The sequence below is a fragment of the Vigna angularis genome, chromosome 7 (genome assembly GCF_016808095.1).
Source record: "Vigna angularis cultivar LongXiaoDou No.4 chromosome 7, ASM1680809v1, whole genome shotgun sequence".
NCBI classification, from domain to species: domain Eukaryota; kingdom Viridiplantae; phylum Streptophyta; class Magnoliopsida; order Fabales; family Fabaceae; genus Vigna; species Vigna angularis.
The window spans coordinates 17,117,131-17,140,883 of record NC_068976.1 but is presented as its reverse complement, the minus strand read 5'-3'; the positions used below and the strand labels follow the sequence as shown (position 1 = coordinate 17,140,883).

Here is a 23,753-nt window from a genome sequence, read left to right as displayed (position 1 = left end):
AAATTTTATATTTTTCATTTTAGAATTTGTTGTTTAATTTTTTTTTCATTAACTATGCATCGTGCTTGTTATATTGTTTTATTTTTTTACTTCACATATGACAATATAAAATTTAGTAAAAAAATAATTTAATAATAACTTAATTAAAAACAACCAAAGTTATTAAAATTTTAAAATGTAATTAAATCTTTTATTTCTTTTATTTTTCTCGTCAAAACATTTAAGAAAAGTCCATTGGAACTAATTTTATGATTCTCACATGTATCATTACCATGTTCATTAATTATCTCTCATAAACAACTTCAAAGTAAACTAGATTGGTTAAGAACTTTGATACATAATTGCAATTAAGCTTCTCCAATGAGAGTTAAATTCAATCATTTTCCTAATGAGTTGTTTAGGGAGGAAAAAAGAATAGAACATTTGCTTTTAAAAAATTATCTGCTTTTTCTCTATTATTCGATTTTATGGAAGAGATAAAAAAAGGAATAGAAGCTTTTAACATTATATAATATTATTTTTTCTTTTATGTGATTTTTATATTTTATTAAAAAAATATTTCATTAATATTTAGAATAATAGAAAGATGAATATGGGATGATAAAAGAAATTACCTAATAAAATGAAAATGAATTTTTATTTCAGATATGAATATGAAATAATAAAATTTGCATCCATTATTTTTATTAAGTTAATTAAAAAAAATATGTTTATTGTCATTCCAAACCATGAAACTCTAATCATGTAATTATATGTTCACACAAAGAGTAAAAGAGAAGAAAAAAATAAACCAGTGATAGAAAATTAGACCTATAATTATTATGAAAACAAATGTTTTGAACATCCTAACTTTTTCTACGTAAGAGTAAAGATTTGCATAAAAACATAATTTAAAGACTTATCTTCATTATTTTTGTCTCACAATTCTTTCTAATATATTGTTATTGTCCTTTTAATAAATTATTTGATTAACTCGTAAACTATGTAAGTTATCCATAAATAATAAAATTATTTTTTTCTTGCAAGTTCTAGTTTTATATATTCATGATATGCTTGATGACTTATTAACTGATGTTTTAAGTTCACTCCTAAATTTATTACTTTTAGTCGTTAATTTTCATTCATTTTTATTTTTATTTCCTTATAATATATGTTGATCTCCCATAATTCAATGTAGTTCTTCATGGAATTTACTATATATTCATTTTTTAGATTTAAACTTCATTCCAATACATGGTCCAATATTATTTTTTTTATTAATGTTTAAAAATTTAATGACACAACTTATTTCAGATAAATTGTTATATTAGTATACACGATCTCTCTATTGGAAATATTTACCATCTTACATCTTATAGGCCTATAGTAATGGGAGCTACAAATTCAGGATAACTTTTAGGCTTGCAAGGAAACTAAAATACTCCATACAGAAGAGAAAATTGCAATATATTAATAAAAAGTATGAGAAGTGTTTCTTTTAATGTTTAGTTTTCATATATGTATTAAGAGCAAAAATAACAAAACGGATAAATCTTATTCATTTTGCTAAATTCGTCATTGATCTATGAAAATAGGTTTGGTAAGATTGACCCGTCACTATAAAATGGACCAAAATTTGTAACTTATCCTATCAAAAAATGGATTGGTGACCTGTCATTTCTTTAATTTTTTGTTTTTAAATTTATATATATAGAGAGAGCTCTTAATTTATTAATTAATAATTTTAATTGAATAAATTAAAATAATTATTATATTTACGTTAAATTATTCTTATAAATAATATTTAAAATTCAATTTCTAAGCATTAATCATTTAAATTATAATATTAGTACATATTTATCTCCTTAAAATAATATAATATAAAAAGTTAATATGTTTTTCATCCGTCAATTTAACAAATTAAATTAATAATATCTGCACATTTTTTTCTACATCACCTCATTCCAAAAATAATTTTGGGATTTTGTTTTTATTCAAAAACAATTGAAATTTATTAAAAAAAATTTCAACAAAATTTTAAAATTCGTTAAAACTTTCAAAAATTTTCAACAAATTTCAAAATCTATTAAAAAATCTTTTAATGAATTTTGAAATTTTTTGAAAAAAATCTTTTAATAAATATTAAAATCTATCGAAAGATTTTTCAAAAACTTTAACCTATTTTAAAATTCGTAGAAGAGATAAGATATATGATTTTTTGAATTACGTAAGATAGTTTTAGAATTTTTTAGAAAGATGTAGGAGTACAGAAAAAAATATATGTGGAGGTGTTTGAAGAAACAACCAAAATATCATCTAATCCATCTCGTAATTAGCCTGACTCGCTTTATCATTCTTAATTTAAAACAAAAATAAAAGACAAGAAATATTAAATTACATAATATATGATTAATGATTCTTAATTTAAAAATAAATAAAACTAAAAATAAGTAAAAGACTTGGACGAAGAGTGAATGTATAACTCTCTTCCATACGAAATCCACATTAAATTAATACGTTTGGTCATAACCAGCTACTTTAAATAGTTCTTGATAGAAATTTTCTTATAAAAAAAATCTTATTAAAGTAAATGGATACGAAAGAGTAAAGTTTAACAATTAACTCTCTAAAATATAATGTTTTAATATTTATATTAATTGTTTAAGTAGTAAAAAGTTAAATATAAATAAAAGAGTAAAGATATATGACATACTTTTACATTCATTTGACACATAACACAAGGATAAAATAGTCATATAAGTGTAAAATTTTATATTTTTTCAAGAAATGAGAGAGTAGAAAGTAAGTAAAAATAGTATTTAAAAAATTTAGATATGTCAAAAAATCATTTTTTTAAATAAAAACGTGTTCTTGTAAAATTTATTCTTAAAATAATACTTGTAAAATATAAAATAAGTTGTTTAAAAACAAAGTGAAAAAGCTGTTAAAAATATAATACGATATGATATGATTATGTTTGTAGTTTGAGTAATGATATCACGACATATTTTTACATTTACTCTGACAGATAGTATAAAGGTAAAATGGTAGCACCTAAATTTTTCTCCATTCATTTAACATTACTATGTATCAAATGAAAGTAAAAATATATGATGATACTGTTACTCTTTAGTTCAGGGTTTAGCAAAACCATGTGGTGTATAAAATGCAACGCTCTTGTCGTGTTGATTGGTGAATTACTTTTGTACACATGTGAGGTTAATAGGAAAGTCTTAGGTTAGGATGCTGAGTAGCCATAAATAATTCTAAGATAGCAATAGCATAGGTGGCTATCTTTCTAAGCTACATCTCAGACCTATGATTCTGAGGCAGTGCTCTCTGTTCTGCCCTATCATGGAAGCCAAGAAAATCGGCTACGTAGAACATGACATAAAAACAACTTGGTCCCCAACTTCCCTGACCATAAGACAACAACCAAAAGCTTCAACCTTCCAGCTTTTGAAGCCTGAAAAAAGGTAGATTTGAACACACAAAATCTCTGCTTGCTTTGCTGTGTTCATTTGAAATCTGTGCATTGCATAAAACCAGACCAAAATTTTGACTCCCTTCTGCATTCTCCCGGTTCTAGGTTAGCTAATCTGTGACTCTCACCTTTCATAAATAATAACAGATACAGTACTGTATAGCAAATGTTCTCTTTACCACAAACAACATTCATTTGAAGATAAAACCAGTCAATTTTATAGATATATATATAGAAATTAATGGAAGATAAAATGGGCAAATTCTTCTTCCTAAAAACTGTCTTCAACTATCACAACTTCATGAAAGACACAAACTTCAATAATAAGATTGCACAAGAGTCGATGCATTCAGATTGCACCCCTTTTACATTGTTCACAAGATTCTTTATTCATCATGCATGATGGACAAAATTGCCTGCACATGATACAACCAATCTTCACCACCATGTTACAAGAGAATATCTACACATACCTACGTGTATATTTTGTACTACTGTTCATGATTTACATGGCTTTTTATGAAATTTTGACAACAAGAATGAATAACGAAGTAAATAAAGCAACAACACAGGCCCTTTTGTTTATCTATCTATTTTGCTGGTACACACTTCCGTTGTTCCCTTCACCCTTCATCACACAACAAACTCGTGCAATAGGTGAGGATTGCCAAACTTGCTCTGTTGCTTTTCTTGGTCTGTGAAATGGTAATCTATCAAATCAGCCTCTGAGGAAGAAGCCAATGGTTTCTTACGTCTTCTAAGCATGTCATCATTGGACCCGCCAAACCCTTCACTATCACAGTTCCTCAATTCCAATGCTAGTGACACCTGCCCACCAACACCAATGTTACCTAACTCAGATAAATCGTATGTGGCAGGAGCAGAAGCAATTATGCAGCCTTCCCCATAATAAGAACTGTTGCTGTTGTTAATGTTGAACCTTTGGTCACCCTGCAGTCTCCCAATTCTAGGATCCAAGCCATTTTCTCCATGATCACTACCTCGGATTCCTCTGTCCAACTCTGAGGCATGATCCAACTTCAACCCATGATGCTGAATATCACTATCATCTACTGTTATTATGTTGTCCTGGGACTCTTCCCTTTTGCTGTCAGGAGATTGAGCATCATCTCTTGGAGCTTTCAGTGTGTTCTCTGATGATAGTATATTGCTGCTCATCTCAGAATCGCCAAATTCTTCCTTATAGATTTCTTCAACCATTGGCTTCCAAAGCCGCACCCTTGCATTAATGAACCAATTTGCCACCTGACATGAATCAAATGGAGGCCAGCAAACGTTACACAACAAGACTTAAATTTCAGGGGGTCACTGATTTTTACTGTTGGATCCCCATTAAAAGAAAATTTTCAGGGAATACATGTAGGCATTTAATTTGTTTCATTTATGTTGGAGAAATTACTACCTTTTAAGTTTAACAGCGGAATTGCTTTCAACATAATTATCATAAAAATTAGCAAACTTACCATACATGTCAACTTATAAATTGTTCGTGTAAACACTACATACTCTTTACTATCAGCTTTGAAAAGGAGTGATTATTCAACACAAGTAATCATTCACAAACATGCACTTATACAATCTTCTGCAACTTAGAAAAATATTAACTATAATACCTGGTTTCTTGTTAAGCCAGTTTGCCTAGCCAGCATAATTTTCTCTGAATCCTTTGGATAACTGGAACCAAATGAAAATTGGAAAACAATTATTAGACAAAATACTATATAGGAAACAGGAAATAAATTATGTACAGAATAGGGGGAGTTACGGATGGAGGAAGTGCTCAAAGAGCCATGCTCGAAGTATTGAAACAGAGGTTTCAGGAAGTCCCCTCTGAGGCCTCCAAACTTGTCGCATTACACCAAGTTGCTGAAGCGCCTTTTGCTGCCGAAGCTGCTGATCAACATAGCGTAGACGAGGTATTCCCTCTTGTTCTCCAAGGCTCCTTTGAGTCACTTGAATTTGACCACTAATGGCATCACGTAAACACCGAAAGTGGCGTGATATTGTACTCAAGGCCAGTGCAGTGTATGGTTCAGCTGCTCCACAACCAGCAACCATATCAAAAGATGAAACCACGATCTGCATCTGGTGGCAGTACTGTCTGTATCTTTTATCAACCTGCCAGAGCAACGAAAAAAATTAAGAGTTAATTCACAAGCTAACACTGTCATCGCCATGATCACTCACACTTTGTGTCTTTAGTATTTAAGTATACACAATATAATCAATCCCTAATGCAGCATACGTATAAAACTAACTATATTGCATAACTGAAAATCAACCGCGGAAAAAGTCATTTACTCTTTTATTCTGTAACCATTTCCCTGCTACTAATTACTAAGTGTTATAAATCTATACATAACACTTTCAATACATACACTTTTATCCAGGAAGAACAATAACATACCAAATTAGAAACTTGTTGTGGTTGTTGAGTAAATAACTTTACACGAAAGCTTAAGCTGTTAGGTAAAACGTTCATTTGGAACGTGTTTTCAAAGGATTATTTTGGACAAAACAATTATTTTTTTCTCCTAATGTTCTCTTACAAAAGATATGAAAAAAATGTGATTTTACTTGAAAATAAACTACTACACATATACTAAATATTTTTATATGTACCAAAAACTTGAAAACCAACTATATGAAATACAAAAAACTGGGGACAGACCGGGGCCGTTATATCAACAGTATAGAAAAGAAGAAAAAACTGTAATTCAATTCTACAAAGTCTAGAGGCTTACCTCATCCAACATGGTCAAAAGTTTTGTCTTTTTGTCCAACAAATTCTGTCGTTCTGCCGGTGAGAGTTCACATGAGGAGTTTGCAGCAGAACTGTTGGGACATGAAGATATCTGCCCTGATTGGCTGGTAGATTTTCCATCAGAATCTTTGGAGCCATCTAAACCAATATCACGGAAACTCCGTTGCTTCTCTAAACCTGTTTGCTTCAAAGCCTTTCGAACATTAACTATTTCATCAAGCAACTCCTGTGCTGCCTTGAGGTATTGTGGGCTCAAGACACTGCTGGAGAAGCCTAGTGATCCATCTTGGCCTTCACCGAGGCACATTGAAGGGTGTTGTGGAGTATACAACAAACCCTCCCTCCTGTGAAAGCCAGAAGAAGCCAAAGATGCCATGCACTCGGCATTTCTCAATTCCCTTTGTAGGCTGGCTTCATCATCTTTGAGAGATGAAGTTCCCTTTAAATTTAGAACAGAAGCAGTCATCAGTGAAGAGAAACCTGCGCCAGGATACTGATATGGGAAGGTAGGGACTGATGCAATAGAAGGCATCACTGAACCAAGGCTAAGAGACAAGCCTTGGTTCTGTACATTTTGCTCACTGTCCACAAGTCCCAATTGTGTTGTTCTTGGAACAAGATGGGAATGGGAATCTCCAGCGTTGGAAAAAGAGTCTTGACCAGATGTAGGGGCCCCATTTGAATGCCCATCAATAGATTGCACAGTCATTGTGTCCCTCATGGATGTCATGAACTTCAACTCATTTTGTCCTCCAACAGTTTCACTGTAGTTATGGGGTAAAAGAGGATTCCCAGACAACATATCTGCATAGGGCCCTGAAGAAAACGCTTGGTTTGAATACATTGTAAAATTTATAACTCAAATTCAAATGTGCCTGTTTCTGGTCTCTTCACAACTGAGTCAGCTACTCATCTCCTTTGAGGTTTAGATTCAAGAAAGCAGTAGTGATGCCGAGCTGAATATATAATGCTACCTCTGCTACAAGATTGAACCAACGATGATGATGTTGAAAAAACAAAAACTCATCAATATACAGAACCTAAATTGAATTAAAATAATCCAAAAGGGGAAAAAAGTTAATGAAGGGAAAGATTAACAAAATAGAAGACACGTATGATCAAAGGAAAAGATTACGTTGTTATAAAGCGAAAGCACCACATCACAAGCAAGAGCAATCAGAGACACATTATATCACTATCTACAGCATACATATATCTGTAGCATAACAGTGCAGCTTCAACCGTTCAATCACCACAAAGCATTGGCTTAAACTTCAAACGACGTGAGGAATTAAAAGGGGTTTGGCCGAAAGCCTGTTTTCGTTACCATAGATTAAGAAAAGAAAGGCTTTGTTTACCCTGTTAAGTAAATTGACCACAGGAAGCCTCTTTCACATTTGTTGTTTTGTTTTTGCGGGTTGCAAGTCAAAAACGGAGGTACGAGGTAGCAGAAAACGATGGAAACAAACCAGAAAACCAAACAAAACCGAAAAAAGAGGTGTGAAACCAAAATCCCACAGGCATAATTGGCTTCAAAGTTCAAACCCTACGGCGGTGCTGCCGGTGCCAGTTAAAACTTAAAAGTGAAAAGCAAAGAAGCAAGGTGGAGTTCAGAACACAGAAGAAGAAAAAAAAGTGAAATTGAGGAGTGAAAAGAAGAAAGGTACAAGAGAAACACTGCAGCGGTCAATCAAGAACAGAAGACAATAATGAGTGAAAAATCGAAACCTTTGAAGCATAATTAAAACTTTTGCACTCAACAGTAGCTTTTGGATAGTAATTTATACTTTTAATGATGAAAAGTGAAAACCCCACCACCCCTTTTGTTAGAACAAGAGTTTATGGGGAGGAGAAGTAGCATCTAGCATGATGAAGCAGAAACAGTAAAGAGCATGATGATAGTGATCTGAAGTGTGTGTTGTGAAGTATTGTGGTGTTTTTGAGAAAAGAGAGAGAAAGAAAGAAGAGGGAAAGAGAAATACCTGAAGGAGAAAGAGAAGGAGAGGAGCAGGGTGAAGTGGGAGGAGGAAGAGAAAAGAGAAGAGAAGAAAAAGAGAGGTTTAGAGCAAAATTACAGACAAGAATCCACAGTTTGGGGAAGCCCAGACAAATGGCAATCCCAAGACATATAAATTTCAAATTATCTTTGGAACAACCAGCTGCACCAACCAATGAATAACAAAACCATTTTTTATCAAACAAATAAAGAATCAAACAAATTGGTTTCTTACTTTCACACGTCTACGTCTTATATACATCATTTATGTCTATTAATTAAACTTTCTTCTGCATGCTCTACTGAAAACCCAAGTCCCTAACGTATTTGCTTGTCGTGTTACATATATGTATATAACTTCTGAGAAAAATATTATTCCAATTCTCATACTATAATGTTTTTTCAGATATTCTTATGGTTGTTGTCAAAAACAATTCACTCTCACAACTTTTCAAGATACTCCTTAAACCGCACAAGAAATATGTTCACATATTTTTACAAATTATAACAACACTTTAAACCCGTTGTAAAAGTATTACTGTACAGCACGTGTGACAAAGGAAGATGTTAAAAACATGTAGTAGTAGTAGTAGTAGTAGTAGAATAGAAGGTAAAATATATAAAATAGGAAGGAGTGGTGTAAATAGAAGAATGAAATTGAAGCATAGAATAGAAAAAAAGATATGAGAGGGTGGTTGACTGGTTGATTATATTATTGCTTGGAAGTGTTCAAAGGCTAACCACCAGTTGGTGGACCTGAAATGTAATGCAATATAAAGTATTGTTGTAACCTATTTCCCTCTTAAGCCTTCCTCACATAACTTAAGTCACAAATCATGCACAATCTTTGTGTTGTTGAGTTAGGATGAACATAGACATAGATAGAAGAAGAAGAAGAAGAAGAAGAAGAAGAAGAAGATTAGTTGTTGTGATGAATGAAAAATGAAAAATGAAAATGAAAAGATATAAGGGTTGGGTGGATTGGGTATGAGTAGAATAATAAGTAGGTCAAAGTCACCAAATCAGGCATGGACGTGTATGTTTGATGTGTTCTAAATCTAACCACAATCCACTAATTCAGTGCACGTCATCTCTTATTAATGTGTAACTATTATTAATTAATTATATTAGGTCGAGTGCTATTATTATTATAAACGACTTTGGTGAGTGCCCAAGTTATTAGTATATCATTTGTTAGTTATTATGTAGCTAGCTGGATCCAAAACACTGAGTTATTTCATCTTTTACTACCATGATACCTAGCAAGCATAACATTTCAATACAAGTTGGCAAAAAGAGAATTTATTCTCAGGTGATGGTACGTACCATGATATATTTTTATATTTATTTGATATATAGTATAAGAGTAAAATAGTTATAAAAAAATAAATTTTTATATTTTTTTAAGAAAGAAGAAAATAAAATGTAAGAAAAGATAATATTAAATGAATGTAAGAAATTTATTTATGATGGAGCTTAATTATTCAATTCAAATCACCATGTTCATGGCTTCCTCTATTACACATTGTTGTGTCAACTTTTCACATTCATTGAATGAGCATCAAATTGTGAAAGGGCTTTTTCCTTTCCTTAAATGGATAGGGTTGCCTCTCTTCTTAGAGGCATATCATTATCATACCACCCTTATAGTTTATTCATATACCTTTATCGGATGTTGGAATGTTTAAAATGTTCATATTTTTTATTATAGAATTTAGAAATACATTTTATATATAATCCATAATATATTTCGAGATTTGAATATGTGTTATAGATTGTATGGATTTCAAATTATATATAATTCATAATGTATTTCTAGATTTCTTAATTATATGATTTACAAATGTATTTTAAATTGTATAATTTGTAATATATTTTTACATTTTCGATTGCATATTTCTGAATTGTGTAAATTAAGAATAAATTTCTATGTCTTTTTAATCGATAATCCATAATATATTTAAGAATTATATAATTTGAAATGTATTTTTTAATTATGAATTATATAATTTAAAATAAAATTTCTTAATTCGAAATGTTTTCAAGATAATTTGGACTTTTCTTACGCCCAACAACAAATGTTTATTAAGAATGTTTATCCATTCTTTACATGGTAAATGTTTATCTATTAGGGGTTTAAAATGTTTAAGAATTTTATAGTATCAAAAACAATTAAAAGTGATAAAAATAAATAAAATCGAAACTCGTGGTTTATCATCTATATGAGTATATGGTTGTGGCTATCTGAGTCATGTTTAACAATTAAAAGTGATAAAAATAAATAAAATTGACACTTATCATATATTAAAATATATTTGATCACCAAAATGTTTCTCAATTTTACATGTAATACATGAAATTTTATAATAAACTATAATATATCCCTTATATGCAATTTGTTAGAATGCTTTACACAATTCATAAAGTAAAGGATAAAACACTTTATAATTTAGTTTAGAAACAAAATACAATTTTTTTTATAATAATTTAGAGAAGAAAAATTTAACTCATAATTATAGTTATACGTAGAAACCCCAATTTTGAACAACTTGATATATAATTTATCATCTATACACTAGTGCAGAAACGGTTTTTCACGTCCCCGAATAGACGTCCGTCCAACGAATCCCCAACGTATATAATTGACCGGTGGCATAATAGTAAATAAGTGGAACTATAGACGTCCGTCCTAGGTCGAGACGGACGTTTATAACATTATAGACGTCCGTCACAGGGACGGACGTTTTAAAGGCTGCCGTTGTCAATCTCTGAACGTCCGTCCTGGGTCGAGCTGGACGTTTATAACATTAAAGACGTCCGTCACAGGGACGGACGTTTTAAAGGCTGCCGTTGGCAATCACTGAACGTCCGTCCTGGGTCGAGCTGGACGTTTATAACATTATAGACGTCCGTCACAGGGACGGACGTTTTAAAGGCTGCCGTTGGCAATCACTCAACGTCCGTCCTGGGTCGAGCTGGACGTTTATCACATTATAGACGTCCGTTTTGAGGGGCGCGGACGGCTAAAATATTATAGACGTCCGCGCCCCCCAGAACGGACGTTTAGGGGACTTTAAGTAATTATTACCCCAGCCACTCTGTCAGTCCTCTGAACGTCCGTTCTGAGGGGCGCGGACGTCTATAATATTTTAGACGTCCGCGCCCCTCAGAACGGACGTCTATAATGTGATAAACGTCCAGCTCGACCCAGGACGGACGTTGAGTGATTGCCAACGGCAGCCTTTAAAACGTCCGTCAACGGGAACAAAATGCTAAGTCTGTCAACGGGACATATTTTTGTCCTTGTGTGCGTTGTCTTAATCAAATACGCCAAGACTTAGGCAATGTGCGTGACCATCTATTCATGTACGGCATAATGAGGACTTATACCGTTTGGACTTGGCATGGAGAAGTACTTGAGCAGCCTACCACGTCACGAGGAACAAATTATGTGGAAGAATGGATGAGTGACCATTTAGAGGACATGATACGTGATGTCGGTGAAGATAATTTTGGAAGGGCTAATTTGTATGATACTCTTATTAATGATTCAGAGCAACCGTTGTTCCCAGGATGCTCAAACTTTACACGCTTGTCTTCAACTTTAAAGTTGTTTAGTTTAAAAGCAAGGAATGGATGGACCGATAAAAGTTTCACCGAGTTGTTGGAGTTGTTGAAGGAGATGCTTCCAGAAAATAATACTCTACCTATTCGTAATTACGAGGCCAAAAAATTTTTATGTCCAATGGGTCTTGAATATCAAAAGATACATGCTTGTCCTAATGATTGTGTTTTGTACACAAAGGAGTTTGCTTCGTTAATACATGCGCTTGAAGAAAAGCTGCATTCCATGACGCAAGGCCACATGGGGGCCGATGAAACTCCCACAGCACCTCGTGTCAGCACTAGAGGATCATGCTCTGCTGTAGAACCCAATGAGTATAGCGGTCAATATGAGCTGTTGGTTGATGGGGATCCCCCACGCATTGTGGCTGTCGGACGAGTGCTTGAGGGAGGGGAGACCATTCATGGTGTTGCCATATTACCCCAGCACGTGCGTGTGACCATTGACGAGGTTCGGGATCCCCAGGCTCAGGTGCCTGTACCCACTCCAGAAATTAACTTTGTGGGGGAGGCCATAGGAACATTTATTGCCTGGCCTAGAGCATTGATCATGTCCCACATCGCGACTCCACAGGTATAATGTCTTTTTCCTTAGTATTTCTATGTTAATTGTCTTCACATAATTGTTTATAAAGCTTTGACGTAAATTCTTATCTTCAGTTCACACGTCCTCAGAAGCAGCCAATTCATGATACAGTCATACATGAAGATGATGACATGGCTGAAGCAGAGGATGATCCTATATCAAAGTTAGTGACAAAATTACCCAGATTGAAGAAAGCATCATTACAACTATACTGGGATTTGAGGGTATTTGGTCTTCCCCCACATGTGCCAGTTTATATCACATTTTCTGATGCATTGGAGGTGATTGAGGGAGACAGGATGTTGAATATTTCCATCATTCAGTTGTGGTGCATGTAAGTTAGTCAATTTGGTCTTTGATATTACTTTTATTTACATTCTTATATAGTTTCTAACGACTTAACTTTGTTGTTTTAGGTACATGGACACAATCGTTGTAGACCAAGGTCGGTCTTCCATGTACGGATTTGTTGAACCTCAGACCATTCAACCGTCTGGTAACACACTTCAAAACAGACAACATTATTTGCAAACATGGATGGATGAGTCCAAAAGAGACATATACCTTGTGCCATACATTGACGGGTACGTGTTTTTATATGTGGTCAGTTTATTATTATAGTTTCCTTAATTAGTTGAATAACTATTTGTCCTTCGTGATAGGTCTCACTGGCAGCTGATGGTTATCATTCCCAAACAATGTAAAATTATATGGTTTTGTTCGTTGCACAGGAAGATGAAAAATGACTTGAGAACCATGCTTCAAGGGTAAGTGTTTCTCCAAAAAATGACTTCAATTTGATGTTAACCTTCAACTTTTATGATAAAATAGTCATATTAATTATACTTTGTGTTTTCAATCTGTACAGAGTTATTGGTAAATCTCGTGGTCAATTGGTTCAAATTTTGTATCCAAAGGTTGTAAGTCATTTATAGTTTCTAATTCATTTATGTTATTGAATGATCTAAATTTTTAACTATTTAGTTTGTTATTTTAGTGTAACCAGCAGGTAGATTCATGGGAATGTGGCTTCTATGTGATGTGTTGGATTAAGACCATCATTCGAGCTGTCATTACAGATGACTGGAATGAGGTAATGATGTATACCTTCAATACATTACAAATTAAAATCATCTTCAACTATATATGAAACAATAATGAATCTTTGTTGAATTTTGCAGCGCTTCAAGACTACATCGCCTATTGCAGAGGACACAATTAACCAGATAAGGCAGGAGTGGACCACTTATCTTTTACAAAGATGGAGTTAGGAATAGTTATATTTCTTCTTGATTAAACATTGTTTGGTTTTAGTTTTATTTTTATGTTAATAGTTTGGTAGTGGATTGAACATTAAGTAGAATTTTGTTTATATAAAACGCATATTTATGTTATTGGAGAATTGTTCTGGGACATTTTTCTGTTTTTCAGGTCTGGTTCTATTGAGAAAACAAACAAATTTTTAAAAAAAAAACGCCCACTAGACGTCTGTTAGTGGACAGTCGGACGTCTATAGACGTCCGTCTGTGCACATACGGACGTCCCACCCCCAGCGCTACACCAAAATAACTCAGCGAGGATGACGTCCGTCTTCAGACAGCAGCGGACGTTTATGTGGACGTCCGTCCTGATGCAGCGGACGTTTATATAAACGTCCGTCCTCAGGCCACGGACGTTTCTATAAACGTCCGTCCTGATGCAGCGGACGTTTATATAAACGTCCATCCTCAGGCAGAGCGGACGTTCACATAGACGTCCGTCCTCAGGAAGAGCGGACGTTCGTATAAACGTCCGTCGTGGCAGGACGGACGTCTGAGGGACGTCTACCGCATAGACGTCTGGCGTACGCCGGACGTCAAAAGGCCAAAATATCGGACGTAAAAAGCCTTTTCTGCACTAGTGATACCTACATATAAAAGATTTATCTTTTTTGGTGTTCACATTTAATTTATAATTTTATCTTTTGAATAATTATTTTATCAAATTTATGTTTTAGGTGATAATTTTGTAAATTAACCATTTTTTTATTTGACTTTTTTCACTTTTGTCAGTTCATAGATTTTGACAATTAAAATCAACATGTACTTCATTATCTGGAGTTAGCTTTGGGATAAAGAAAGCATATTGCTTTAATTAAAGGACCTTTGTATTGTTGAATAAATAGCTTCATAACAATTAGTACTTGCCAACAGATAAAAAATATAACAAAGTACAACAGTTTAATAACTACATGTCTGCATATATAAACTGTCATAAGAAATGCGTAAGAAGCAGCTGTTAAAGATGTTCACAAGTACAGCTTTGAAGATTTTAATCCAAGGTATTTTTTGGATGGTGATTATCCAGTTTAATAGTTGTAAATCAATTAAAAATAAGATCAATTTATAATATATAATTGGATATAAATTTTATTTTATAAATTGATTTTTATAAGATTCAATTTAATTTAAAGTTTTCTTTTTGAATTTATTTTTACATTTGTACCAAAACCTGTTGTATATATAGTCTTATATCTCATACACATGTATTTAAGAAAGTAATTCAAATTATGAATGCAGCAATGGCACAAACCATCTTAAAAGACAGTATTTTATGAAGTGAGAACTTTTACCACACAAATAAAGCCAACTTTTCTTTCATAAGAAAACAAATGCATGCCAATGGTAGCTGCAAATTGCAGGACCCCTGACACCAGTAACTATGTCAGATGTACAAATGTTAGATATAAAAAAAAAAATACAATTACATATAAAACCATTGGCTAACACCATATTCATGATTGTTGTTTCAAGAACTAACCCTTTGTAATTGGTGATTGGTTAATTGTTTTTGTTCACGAGTTAGGGTAATAAATGGGAGGTTTTTGTAGGGTTAACTTTTTGGGCAGTAATTGAGTAGATGCTGACATGCCATAAATAATTCTAAGATAGCAATAGGAGCCTATCTGTCTCAGCTACATTTCAGACCTATGACTCTGAGGCAGTGTTCTCTGTTCTGCCCTATCTTGGAAGCCAAGAAAATTGGCTACGTAGAATATGACAGAAAAACAACATGGTGGTCCCAAATTTCCCCTGACCATATAACAACAAGCGAAAGCTTCAACCTTCCAGCTTTTCAAGCCTGAAAAAAAGTAGACTGGAACAGAGAAAATCTGTGGTTGCTTTGCTGTGCTCATTTGATCTCTGTGCCATGCATAAAGCAGTGCAAAAGTTGCCTTCCTTCTGCACAGGATTGCCAATCTGTGACTCTGAAGCTTCATAAATAATAATGGATGCAATGCAGAATACAAATCTCTTTACTTTAATCAAACCACCTTTTAGTTTCTTTCATTTCTACACAATCACACACTAATTCAACCATGCTTAAAAAGCCTATTGTTTTCAACCATGTCATTGTAGAACTTCAAATATGAAAACATTCATTCTTCAATCTAATTTTCATATACTAGATTAACTGATTCAATGTCTATTTGATTTTCCATTACGAAAGAGTTTAATGGGCATTTTGCTCCACCCAGAAATAGACTTTCCTTTTTGTGTTATCTCAACACATGAAGCTGAGTTTCCCAACACATAACCACATGCAGCTGTGATACCTGTAGTATGTTTGAATAACTTCTTTGATAATAGTTTTATGACAAGAAAATAAAAAGTGTAAGAATAATATTTAGACATCGTTTCTACGTTTATGCATTGGAGGATGTAAAACTTGCATTCAAATCAACACCAAAAAACTCAAAGGCAAATAGTATTAACAAAAGTAATCAATATGATTGTACTCCTTGTACATGAAGAAGTTATGGTTTATGAAGCATAGTCATTCATGAAAGACACAAACTTCAATGACGTGAGAGCACAAGAGTCAATGCATTCAGATGGGTACCACTTTTACGCTCTTCACAAGATTCCTTATTCATCACGCATGATGCACAAGATACGTTCCTTGTCCTTACAAAATTGCCTGCATTTCTGATACAACCAATCATCCCTTCACCACCATATTACAAGAGAATATCTACACATACCTACGTGTATATTTTTGTACGGATCATGATTTACATGACTTTCATGAACTGTGGACAACAAGAATGAGCAACCAAGTAAAATAACAACATAGGCTTTTTTTGTCTATCTAACTATTTTGGTGGTACACATTACCATTGTTCCCTTCACCCTTAATCACACAACAAATTCGTGTAATAGGTGAGGATTGCCGAACTTGTTTTGTTGCTTTCCTTGGTCTGTGAAATGGTAATCTAGCAGATCAGCCTCTGGGGAAGAAGCCAATGTTTTCTTACGTCTTCTATGCATGTCATCGTTGGACAAGCCAAACCCTTCACTTTCACAGTTCCTCAATTCCAATGCTAGTGACACCTGTCCACCTACACCAATGTTACCTAACTCTGACAAATCATATGTGGCAGTAGTAGGAGCAATTATGCAGCCTTCCCCATAATAAGAACTGTTGCTGTTGTTGATGTTGAACCTTTGGCCATCCTGCAGTTTCCCAATTCTAGGATCCATGGCATTTTCTCCATGATCACTACTTTGAATCCCTCTGTCCAACTCCGAGGCATGATCCAACTTCAACCCATGATGCTGAATAACACTATCATCAACTGTTATTAAGTTGTCCTGGGACTCTTCCCTTTTACTGTCAGAAGATTGAACATCATCTCTTGGAGCTTTCACTGCGTTCTCTGATGGCAGTAGATTGCTGCTCATCTCGGAATCGCCAAATTCTTCTTTGTACATTTCTTCAACCATTGGCTTCCAAAGACGCACCCTTGCATTAATGAACCAATTTGCCACCTAACATGAATCAAATGAAGATTAGCAAGCATAATAAAGACTAAAACTTTAAGGGGTTACTGATTTTACTGTTGGATCCCCATCAAAACCAAATTAATGTGCTTGATTCAGCTTAATTTCGAAAAACAACTACTTATGTGTAATGTCCAAGCATTGCTTGCAAAAGAAATTTTAAAATGTCAACTAATCAGAATTCAAGAATCAGTGGTTTTGATTTTAAGATAATTATTGTAAATATTAACAAACTTACAAAACATGTCAACTTTTAATTAAATTGCTAGTGCAAACACTGTTTACTCTTTACAATCAGCTTTGAAAAAGAGTGATTACTCCACACAAGTAATCATTCCTAAACATGGACTAATACAATCTTCTGCAACTTAAAAAACATTAACTACCGTACCTGGTTTCTTGTTAAGCCAGTTTGCCTAGCCAGCATAATTTTCTCTGAATCCTTTGGATAACTGGAACCAAATGAAAATTGGAAAACAATTATTAGACAAAATACTATATAGGAAACAGGAAATAAATTATGCACAGAATAGGGGGAGTTACGGATGGAGGAAGTGCTCAAAGAGCCATGCTCGAAGAATTGAAACAGAGGTTTCAGGAAGTCCCCTCTGAGGCCTCCAAGCTTGTCGCATAACACCAAGTTGCTGAAGGGCCTTTTGCTGCCGAAGCTGCTGATCAACATAGCGTAGACGAGGTATTCCCTCTTGTTCTCCAAGGCTCCTTTGAGTCACTTGAATTTGGCCACTAATGGCATCACGCAAACACCGAAAGTGGCGTGATATTGTGCGCAAGGCTAGCGCGGTGTAAGGTTCGGCTGCTCCACAACCAGCAACCATATCAAAAGATGAAACCACCATCTGCATCTGGTGGCAGTACTGTCTGTATCTTTTATCAACCTGCCAGAGCAAAGAAAAAAAATAAGAGCTAAGTCAAAAGCTAACGATGTCATCTTCCTAATCACTAGAAATACTTGAGTTTTTATTATCTAAGTACACATAATTCAAACAATCACTAATGTAGCATACGTATAAAATTAACTAAATGGGATAACTAAAAATCTACCACAGAGAAAGTCGTTTTACTCTTTTGTTCTGTGACCAATTCACTGCTATTTATTACTAATAAATCTTATAAATCTATATCTACCTCTTTCAACACATACACTTTTCCAGGAACAATAATAACACAAAATTAGAAAGTTGTACAGGTTGTTAAGTAAATAACTTTGCACAAAAGCTTAAGCTGTTAGGTACAATGTTTATTTTAAGCATGTTGTGCAATTATTGTTTTCAGGAAAACAATACCATTTCATTCCAAAGTTCTCTTAAATACAATACGAAATAAAATGTTCTGCACTTGAAAACAAACTACTACACATACTAAATACTTTTATGTGTAACAAAAACTTGAAAACAAACTATATGAAATACAAAAGAACTGGTGACAGATCAAGGCAATTATATCAACTGAATAGAAAAGAGGGAATAGCTGTAATCCAATGCTACAAAGTCTAGATGCCTACCTCGTCCAACATCGATAAAAGTTTTGTCTTCTTGTCCAATAAATTCTGTCGTTCTGCAGGTGAGAGCTCACATGAAGTGTTTGCAGCAGAATTACTGGGACATGAAGATATCTGCCCCGATTGGCTGGTAGATTTTCCATCAGAATCTTTGGAGCCATCTAAACCAATATCACGGAAACTCTGTTGCTTCTCTAAACCTGTTTGCTTCAAGGCCTTTCGAACATTAACTATTTCATCAAGCAACTCCTGTGCTGCCTTGAGGTATTGTGAGTTCAAGACACTGCTGGAGAAGCCTAGTGATCCATCAATTTGGCCTTCACTGAGGCACATTGAAGGGTGTTGTGGAGTATACAACAAACCCTCCCTTTTGTGAAAGCCAGAAGAAGCCAAAGATGCCATGCACTCGGCATTTCTCAATTCCCTTTGTAGGCTGGCTTCATCATCTTTGAGAGATGAAGTTCCCTTTAAATTTGGAACAGAAGCAGTCATTAGTGAAGAGAAACCTGCGCCAGGATACTGGTATGGAAAGGTGGGGACTGATGCAATAGAAGGCATGACTGAGCCAAGGCTAAGAGACAAGCCTTGGTTCTGTACATTTTGCTCACTGTCCACAAGTCCCAATTGTGTTGTTCTTGGAACAAGATGGGAATGGGAATCTCCAGCATTGGAAAAAGAGTCTTGACCAGCTGTAGGGGCCGCATTTGAATGCCCATCAATAGATTGCACAGTCATTGTGTCCCTCATGGATGTCATGAACTTCAACTCATTTTGTCCTCCAACAGTTTCACTGTAGTTATGAGGTAGAAGGGGATTCCCAGACAACATATCTGCATAGGACCCTGAAGAAAACGCTTGGTTTGAATACATTGTAAAATTTATAACTCAAATTCAAAAGTGCCTGTTTCTGGTCCCTTCACGACTGAGTCAGATACACATCTCTGCGGCTTAGGTTCAAGAAAGCAGTAGTGATGCTGAGCTAAATATAAAATGCTACCTCTGCTACAAGATTGAACCAACGATGATGACGCTGCAAAAACAAAAGTTAATCACAATAAAGACCTGAATTGAATTAAAATAATCGAAAAGGAGGACAAAGTTAATGAAGGGAAAGATTAACAAAATAGAAGACCCGTGTGATCAAAGGAAAAGATTACGTTGTTATAAAGCAAAAGCACCACATCACAAGCAAGAGCAATCAGAGACACATTATATCACTATCTATAGCATACACATATCTGTAGCATAACAGTGCACCCGGAACCATTAGCCAACCACGAAGCATTGGCTTAAACTTCAAACGACGTGAGGAATTAAAAGGGGTTTGGCCAAAAGCATGTTTTCGTTACCATAGATTAAGAAAAGAAAGGCTTTGTTTACCCTGTTAAGTAAATTGACGAAAGGAAGCTTCTTTCACTTTTGTTGTTTTGTTTTTGCGGGTTGCAAGTCAAAAACGGAGGTACGAGGTAGCAGAAAACGATGGAAACAAACCAGAAAACAAAACAAAACCGAAAAAAGAGGTGTGAAACCAAAATCCCACAGGCATAATTGGCTTCAAAGTTCAAACCCTACGGTGGTGCTGCCGGTGCCGGTTAAAACTTACAAGTGAAAAGCAAAGAAGCAAGGAGGAGTTAAGAACACAAGAAGAAAAAAAAAGTGAAATTGAGGAGTGAAAAGAAGAAAGGTACAAGAGAAACACTGCAGCGGTCAATCAAGAACAGAAGACAATAATGAGTGAAAAATCGAAACCTTTGAAGCATAATTAAAACTTTTGCACTCAACAGTAGCTTTTGGATAGTAATTTATACTTTTAATGATGAAAAGTGAAAACCCCACCACCCCTTTTGTTAGAACAAGAGTTTATGGGGAGGAGAAGTAGCATCTAGCATGATGAAGCAGAAACAGTAAAGAGCATGATGATAGTGATCTGAAGTGTGTGTTGTGAAGTATTGTGGTGTTTTTGAGAAAAGAGAGAGAAAGAAAGAAGAGGGAAAGAGAAATACCTGAAGGAGAAAGAGAAGGAGAGGAGCAGGGTGAAGTGGGAGGAGGAAGAGAAAAGAGAAGAGAAGAAAAAGAGAGGTTTAGAGCAAAATTACAGACAAGAATCCACAGTTTGGGGAAGCCCAGACAAATGGCAATCCCAAGACATATAAATTTCAAATTATCTTTGGAACAACCAGCTGCACCAACCAATGAATAAACAAAACCATTTTTAATCAAATAATTAAATAATCAAACAAATTGGTTTCTTACTTCCACACGTCTACGTCTTATATACATCATTTATGTCTATTAATTAAATCTTTTGCATGGTTTATTAAATAAAAAACCAATCTTTCCAACACTCCATAACTTCTTAGATTACCTTCTTTTCTTAAACATCTAATAAGAAGTTTCATTTTACCTTCACCCAGAAAAATATACATTAAAAGATTTAATCTTTAACGAATACCAGCAATTTAGAAGATTGCTCTCTCATTTTTTAATTCAATAATATCTTCGTTATCCAATAAATTAAAAATTCATGTTCGGTGGCAAACAGTATGTAAGACCAACGAAAATTGTATATCATCATTGAGCACATGAATCAATTGATGTCATATTATTTTATTTTAATATTGTTAATGCAAAACCACGCTTAAATCTTTTCACAAAGAACTACAAATGTATGAAAAAAAAAATGTCAATTCATTTCACAGGTAGTTAATATAAAAGAACTTATTCTTTTCATATAATTTTAACAAATAAAAATAATGCAAACGACAAACGACGTTCTTATTTACATATATAAAGACAATATTCATATTTTATATACATATTTCTTTATTTACATATAGTGAAATCAAAAAAAAAAATAAAGAAATGAATTAAAGTATAGGAGGTTCAACACATACTAGTAAGATATTATCAGTTTTGAGTCAAGTTCTCACTAATTTGTTTTTAGTACCACTTCAAAAAGTCTTTTACCAATGAAGGTATCATATATGTATATAAATTCATGTTTATTTCTTATTTTATTTCATGTGAGACTTTGTTTGTACCCAACATATCAAAGTGTATAATGAGATTTTCTTAACATAAACAATTAATAAATTTCAGTATCAAAATCTTCGTATTGAGGATTATTATCACATGTGACAAATCAACACTTAAAAAAACTATATGGTATAGAAGAATATACGTATATAGATATAGGTTTGATGGTGTAATTAGAGGAATGAAATAGAATAGAAGATTTGAGAGGGTGGTTGATTGGTTGCTTATATATTATTGCTTGGAAGTGTTCAAAGGCTAACAACCAGTTGGTGGAGCGGAAATGAAATGCAATTGTTGTAACCCTTTTCCTTCTTAAGGGTTCTTGACATAACTTAACTCACAAATCATGAACAAGTTATGTTCTTGGTGTGTTAAGAAGAAGATGAGCAAAGAGAGAGAAGAAGAAGATTGGTTGTGAACAGAGAAGATGTCTTTGTCTGATGAATGGAAAATGAAAATGAAAGGATGAAAGAAGAATAAAAAGTAGGTCAAGGTGTGTGTTTTATGCCTTCTAAATCTAACCACAACCCACTGCACACCATCTCTTATTAATTAATCTCTAACTATCATTAATTAATTATTAGGTCGTGTGGTGTTATTATAAATCACTTTTCTCTATACTTTTTAGCATACACTTTGCTACTTATTATTAGCAAGCTGGATCCGAAACAGAGTCAGTTATTGCATCTTTTATTTCTTCAATGTATAATTAATTACCTTCGTTTTATTGTGTTAGTGTAAGACTTTCACTTAATTATGCTTACTTTAAAATCATTCCATTTTAAAGGTATAATAAAAAGACAATAAAAAAAAGAAAAAGATTAAATATTTTTTTTCTTCCTTAACTTTCATTGAAAATTAGAATTAGTTTATTTTCAAAACTTTTGTTCAATTTAGTCTCTCAACTTTAAAAATATATGGATTTAATCATTTTAACCAAATTTTGATGAGTTCAAAAATGTGTCAAACAGTGTAAACAAATCCAATAGTATCAAGAAATGTGTTTGAAACTTCGATAACTAAATTCACGCAGTTTTAAAAACGAAAGACTAAATTAGTCTAAAATTTCAAAGAAAAACTAATTCTAATTTTTATTGAAAATTAAAAGAATAAAAACATATTTAACCTAAAAATAAACAATACAAAATTCAAATTTCATCGTATATCATACTTTAAAAACTAAATATAAATCAATTTTATACTTTATTTTTAGTTTAAAACATTACTTCAATTATTTAGTTTATATTTTTTTCCAACTTTACTAAATATATATTAATTAATATTATCGTTTATTTAATATTAGGAAGTAAGTTTTTGATTATATGTTATAATTTAGTTTTAATTCGTGCGGTATCTCTAAAATGTGTAAAGTGTATTAAGCGTGTAAATTGAAGAAACTTTAATAATAGTAGATGATATAATATGTCGATAAAAATAGATTTTTAATGATTATGATATTATATTAAAATAATAAATTTTATGTTTGATTCAATTTCATCAAACTAATCTAATAAGGTGAAATTTTACCAGCGCATTCTTATTAGAAATATTATTATCAGTAATAATAAATATTTTATTGTTTCTAACTTACAATTAAAAACAGTGATATTTTTATTTAATCATACCAACATAATATTATATTTGTAGTCTATTTAAAAAAATAGTATTCCCCCAATAAATAAATAAAAAATAGAGAAATAATATTTTAATAATTTGTTGTCTTATCTTGGACGTCCATATTATTTATTTGGTTTGGTGAGCCCATAAATGCTTTCTTTTTTCTGTTCTGCCAATCAAATGCAGTCTTTCACTTTATTAATGAAGCTGCCTTTGCCATCCACTTGTTTCCAACAATCCCACGCTTTTCAAATTTTACTTTTTCTTTATTCTCCAATTAAAAATACTCAAATGATTTAAAATT

At 33.3% G+C, this 23,753-nt stretch overlaps 3 protein-coding genes across 6 annotated transcripts; 1 reads left to right on the top strand and 2 right to left on the bottom strand.

Annotated features, from left to right (window-relative positions):
* Nucleotides 1-3,767: 3,767 nt before the first annotated feature.
* LOC108338620 (BEL1-like homeodomain protein 7) lies at nucleotides 3,768-8,440 on the bottom strand. 3 transcript variants are annotated; one of them, XM_017575613.2, is made up of 5 exons: nucleotides 8,231-8,440; nucleotides 6,229-7,288; nucleotides 5,250-5,602; nucleotides 5,098-5,158; nucleotides 3,768-4,729 (listed from the first exon to the last, which is right to left on the bottom strand). In XM_017575613.2, exons 2-5 carry the CDS (start codon nucleotides 7,090-7,092, stop codon nucleotides 4,097-4,099), a joined length of 1,911 nt encoding a protein of 636 aa, XP_017431102.1. In that variant the 5' UTR covers nucleotides 7,093-7,288; nucleotides 8,231-8,440; the 3' UTR covers nucleotides 3,768-4,096. The 3 variants fall into 3 exon arrangements, with proteins under 3 accessions (XP_017431102.1, XP_017431101.1, XP_017431103.1); XM_017575612.2 differs by having other exon boundaries at nucleotides 6,229-7,227; XM_017575614.2 differs by having other exon boundaries at nucleotides 6,229-7,224.
* Nucleotides 8,441-12,109: 3,669 nt separating this feature from the next.
* Nucleotides 12,110-13,698, top strand: LOC128197728 (uncharacterized). The gene is made up of 6 exons (XM_052880161.1): nucleotides 12,110-12,442; nucleotides 12,529-12,788; nucleotides 12,871-13,221; nucleotides 13,323-13,371; nucleotides 13,452-13,547; nucleotides 13,636-13,698. Exons 1-3 carry the CDS (start codon nucleotides 12,110-12,112, stop codon nucleotides 13,073-13,075), a joined length of 798 nt encoding a protein of 265 aa, XP_052736121.1. The 3' UTR covers nucleotides 13,076-13,221; nucleotides 13,323-13,371; nucleotides 13,452-13,547; nucleotides 13,636-13,698.
* Nucleotides 13,699-16,162: 2,464 nt separating this feature from the next.
* Nucleotides 16,163-20,974, bottom strand: LOC108338596 (BEL1-like homeodomain protein 7). Of its 2 annotated transcripts, none has more exons than XM_017575562.2 (5): nucleotides 20,800-20,974; nucleotides 18,800-19,826; nucleotides 17,821-18,173; nucleotides 17,669-17,729; nucleotides 16,163-17,265 (listed from the first exon to the last, which is right to left on the bottom strand). In XM_017575562.2, exons 2-5 carry the CDS (start codon nucleotides 19,664-19,666, stop codon nucleotides 16,633-16,635), a joined length of 1,914 nt encoding a protein of 637 aa, XP_017431051.1. In that variant the 5' UTR covers nucleotides 19,667-19,826; nucleotides 20,800-20,974; the 3' UTR covers nucleotides 16,163-16,632. The 2 variants fall into 2 exon arrangements, with proteins under 2 accessions (XP_017431051.1, XP_017431052.1); XM_017575563.2 differs by lacking the exon at nucleotides 20,800-20,974 and adding an exon at nucleotides 20,177-20,786.
* Between the last annotated feature and the right edge of the window lie 2,779 nt (nucleotides 20,975-23,753).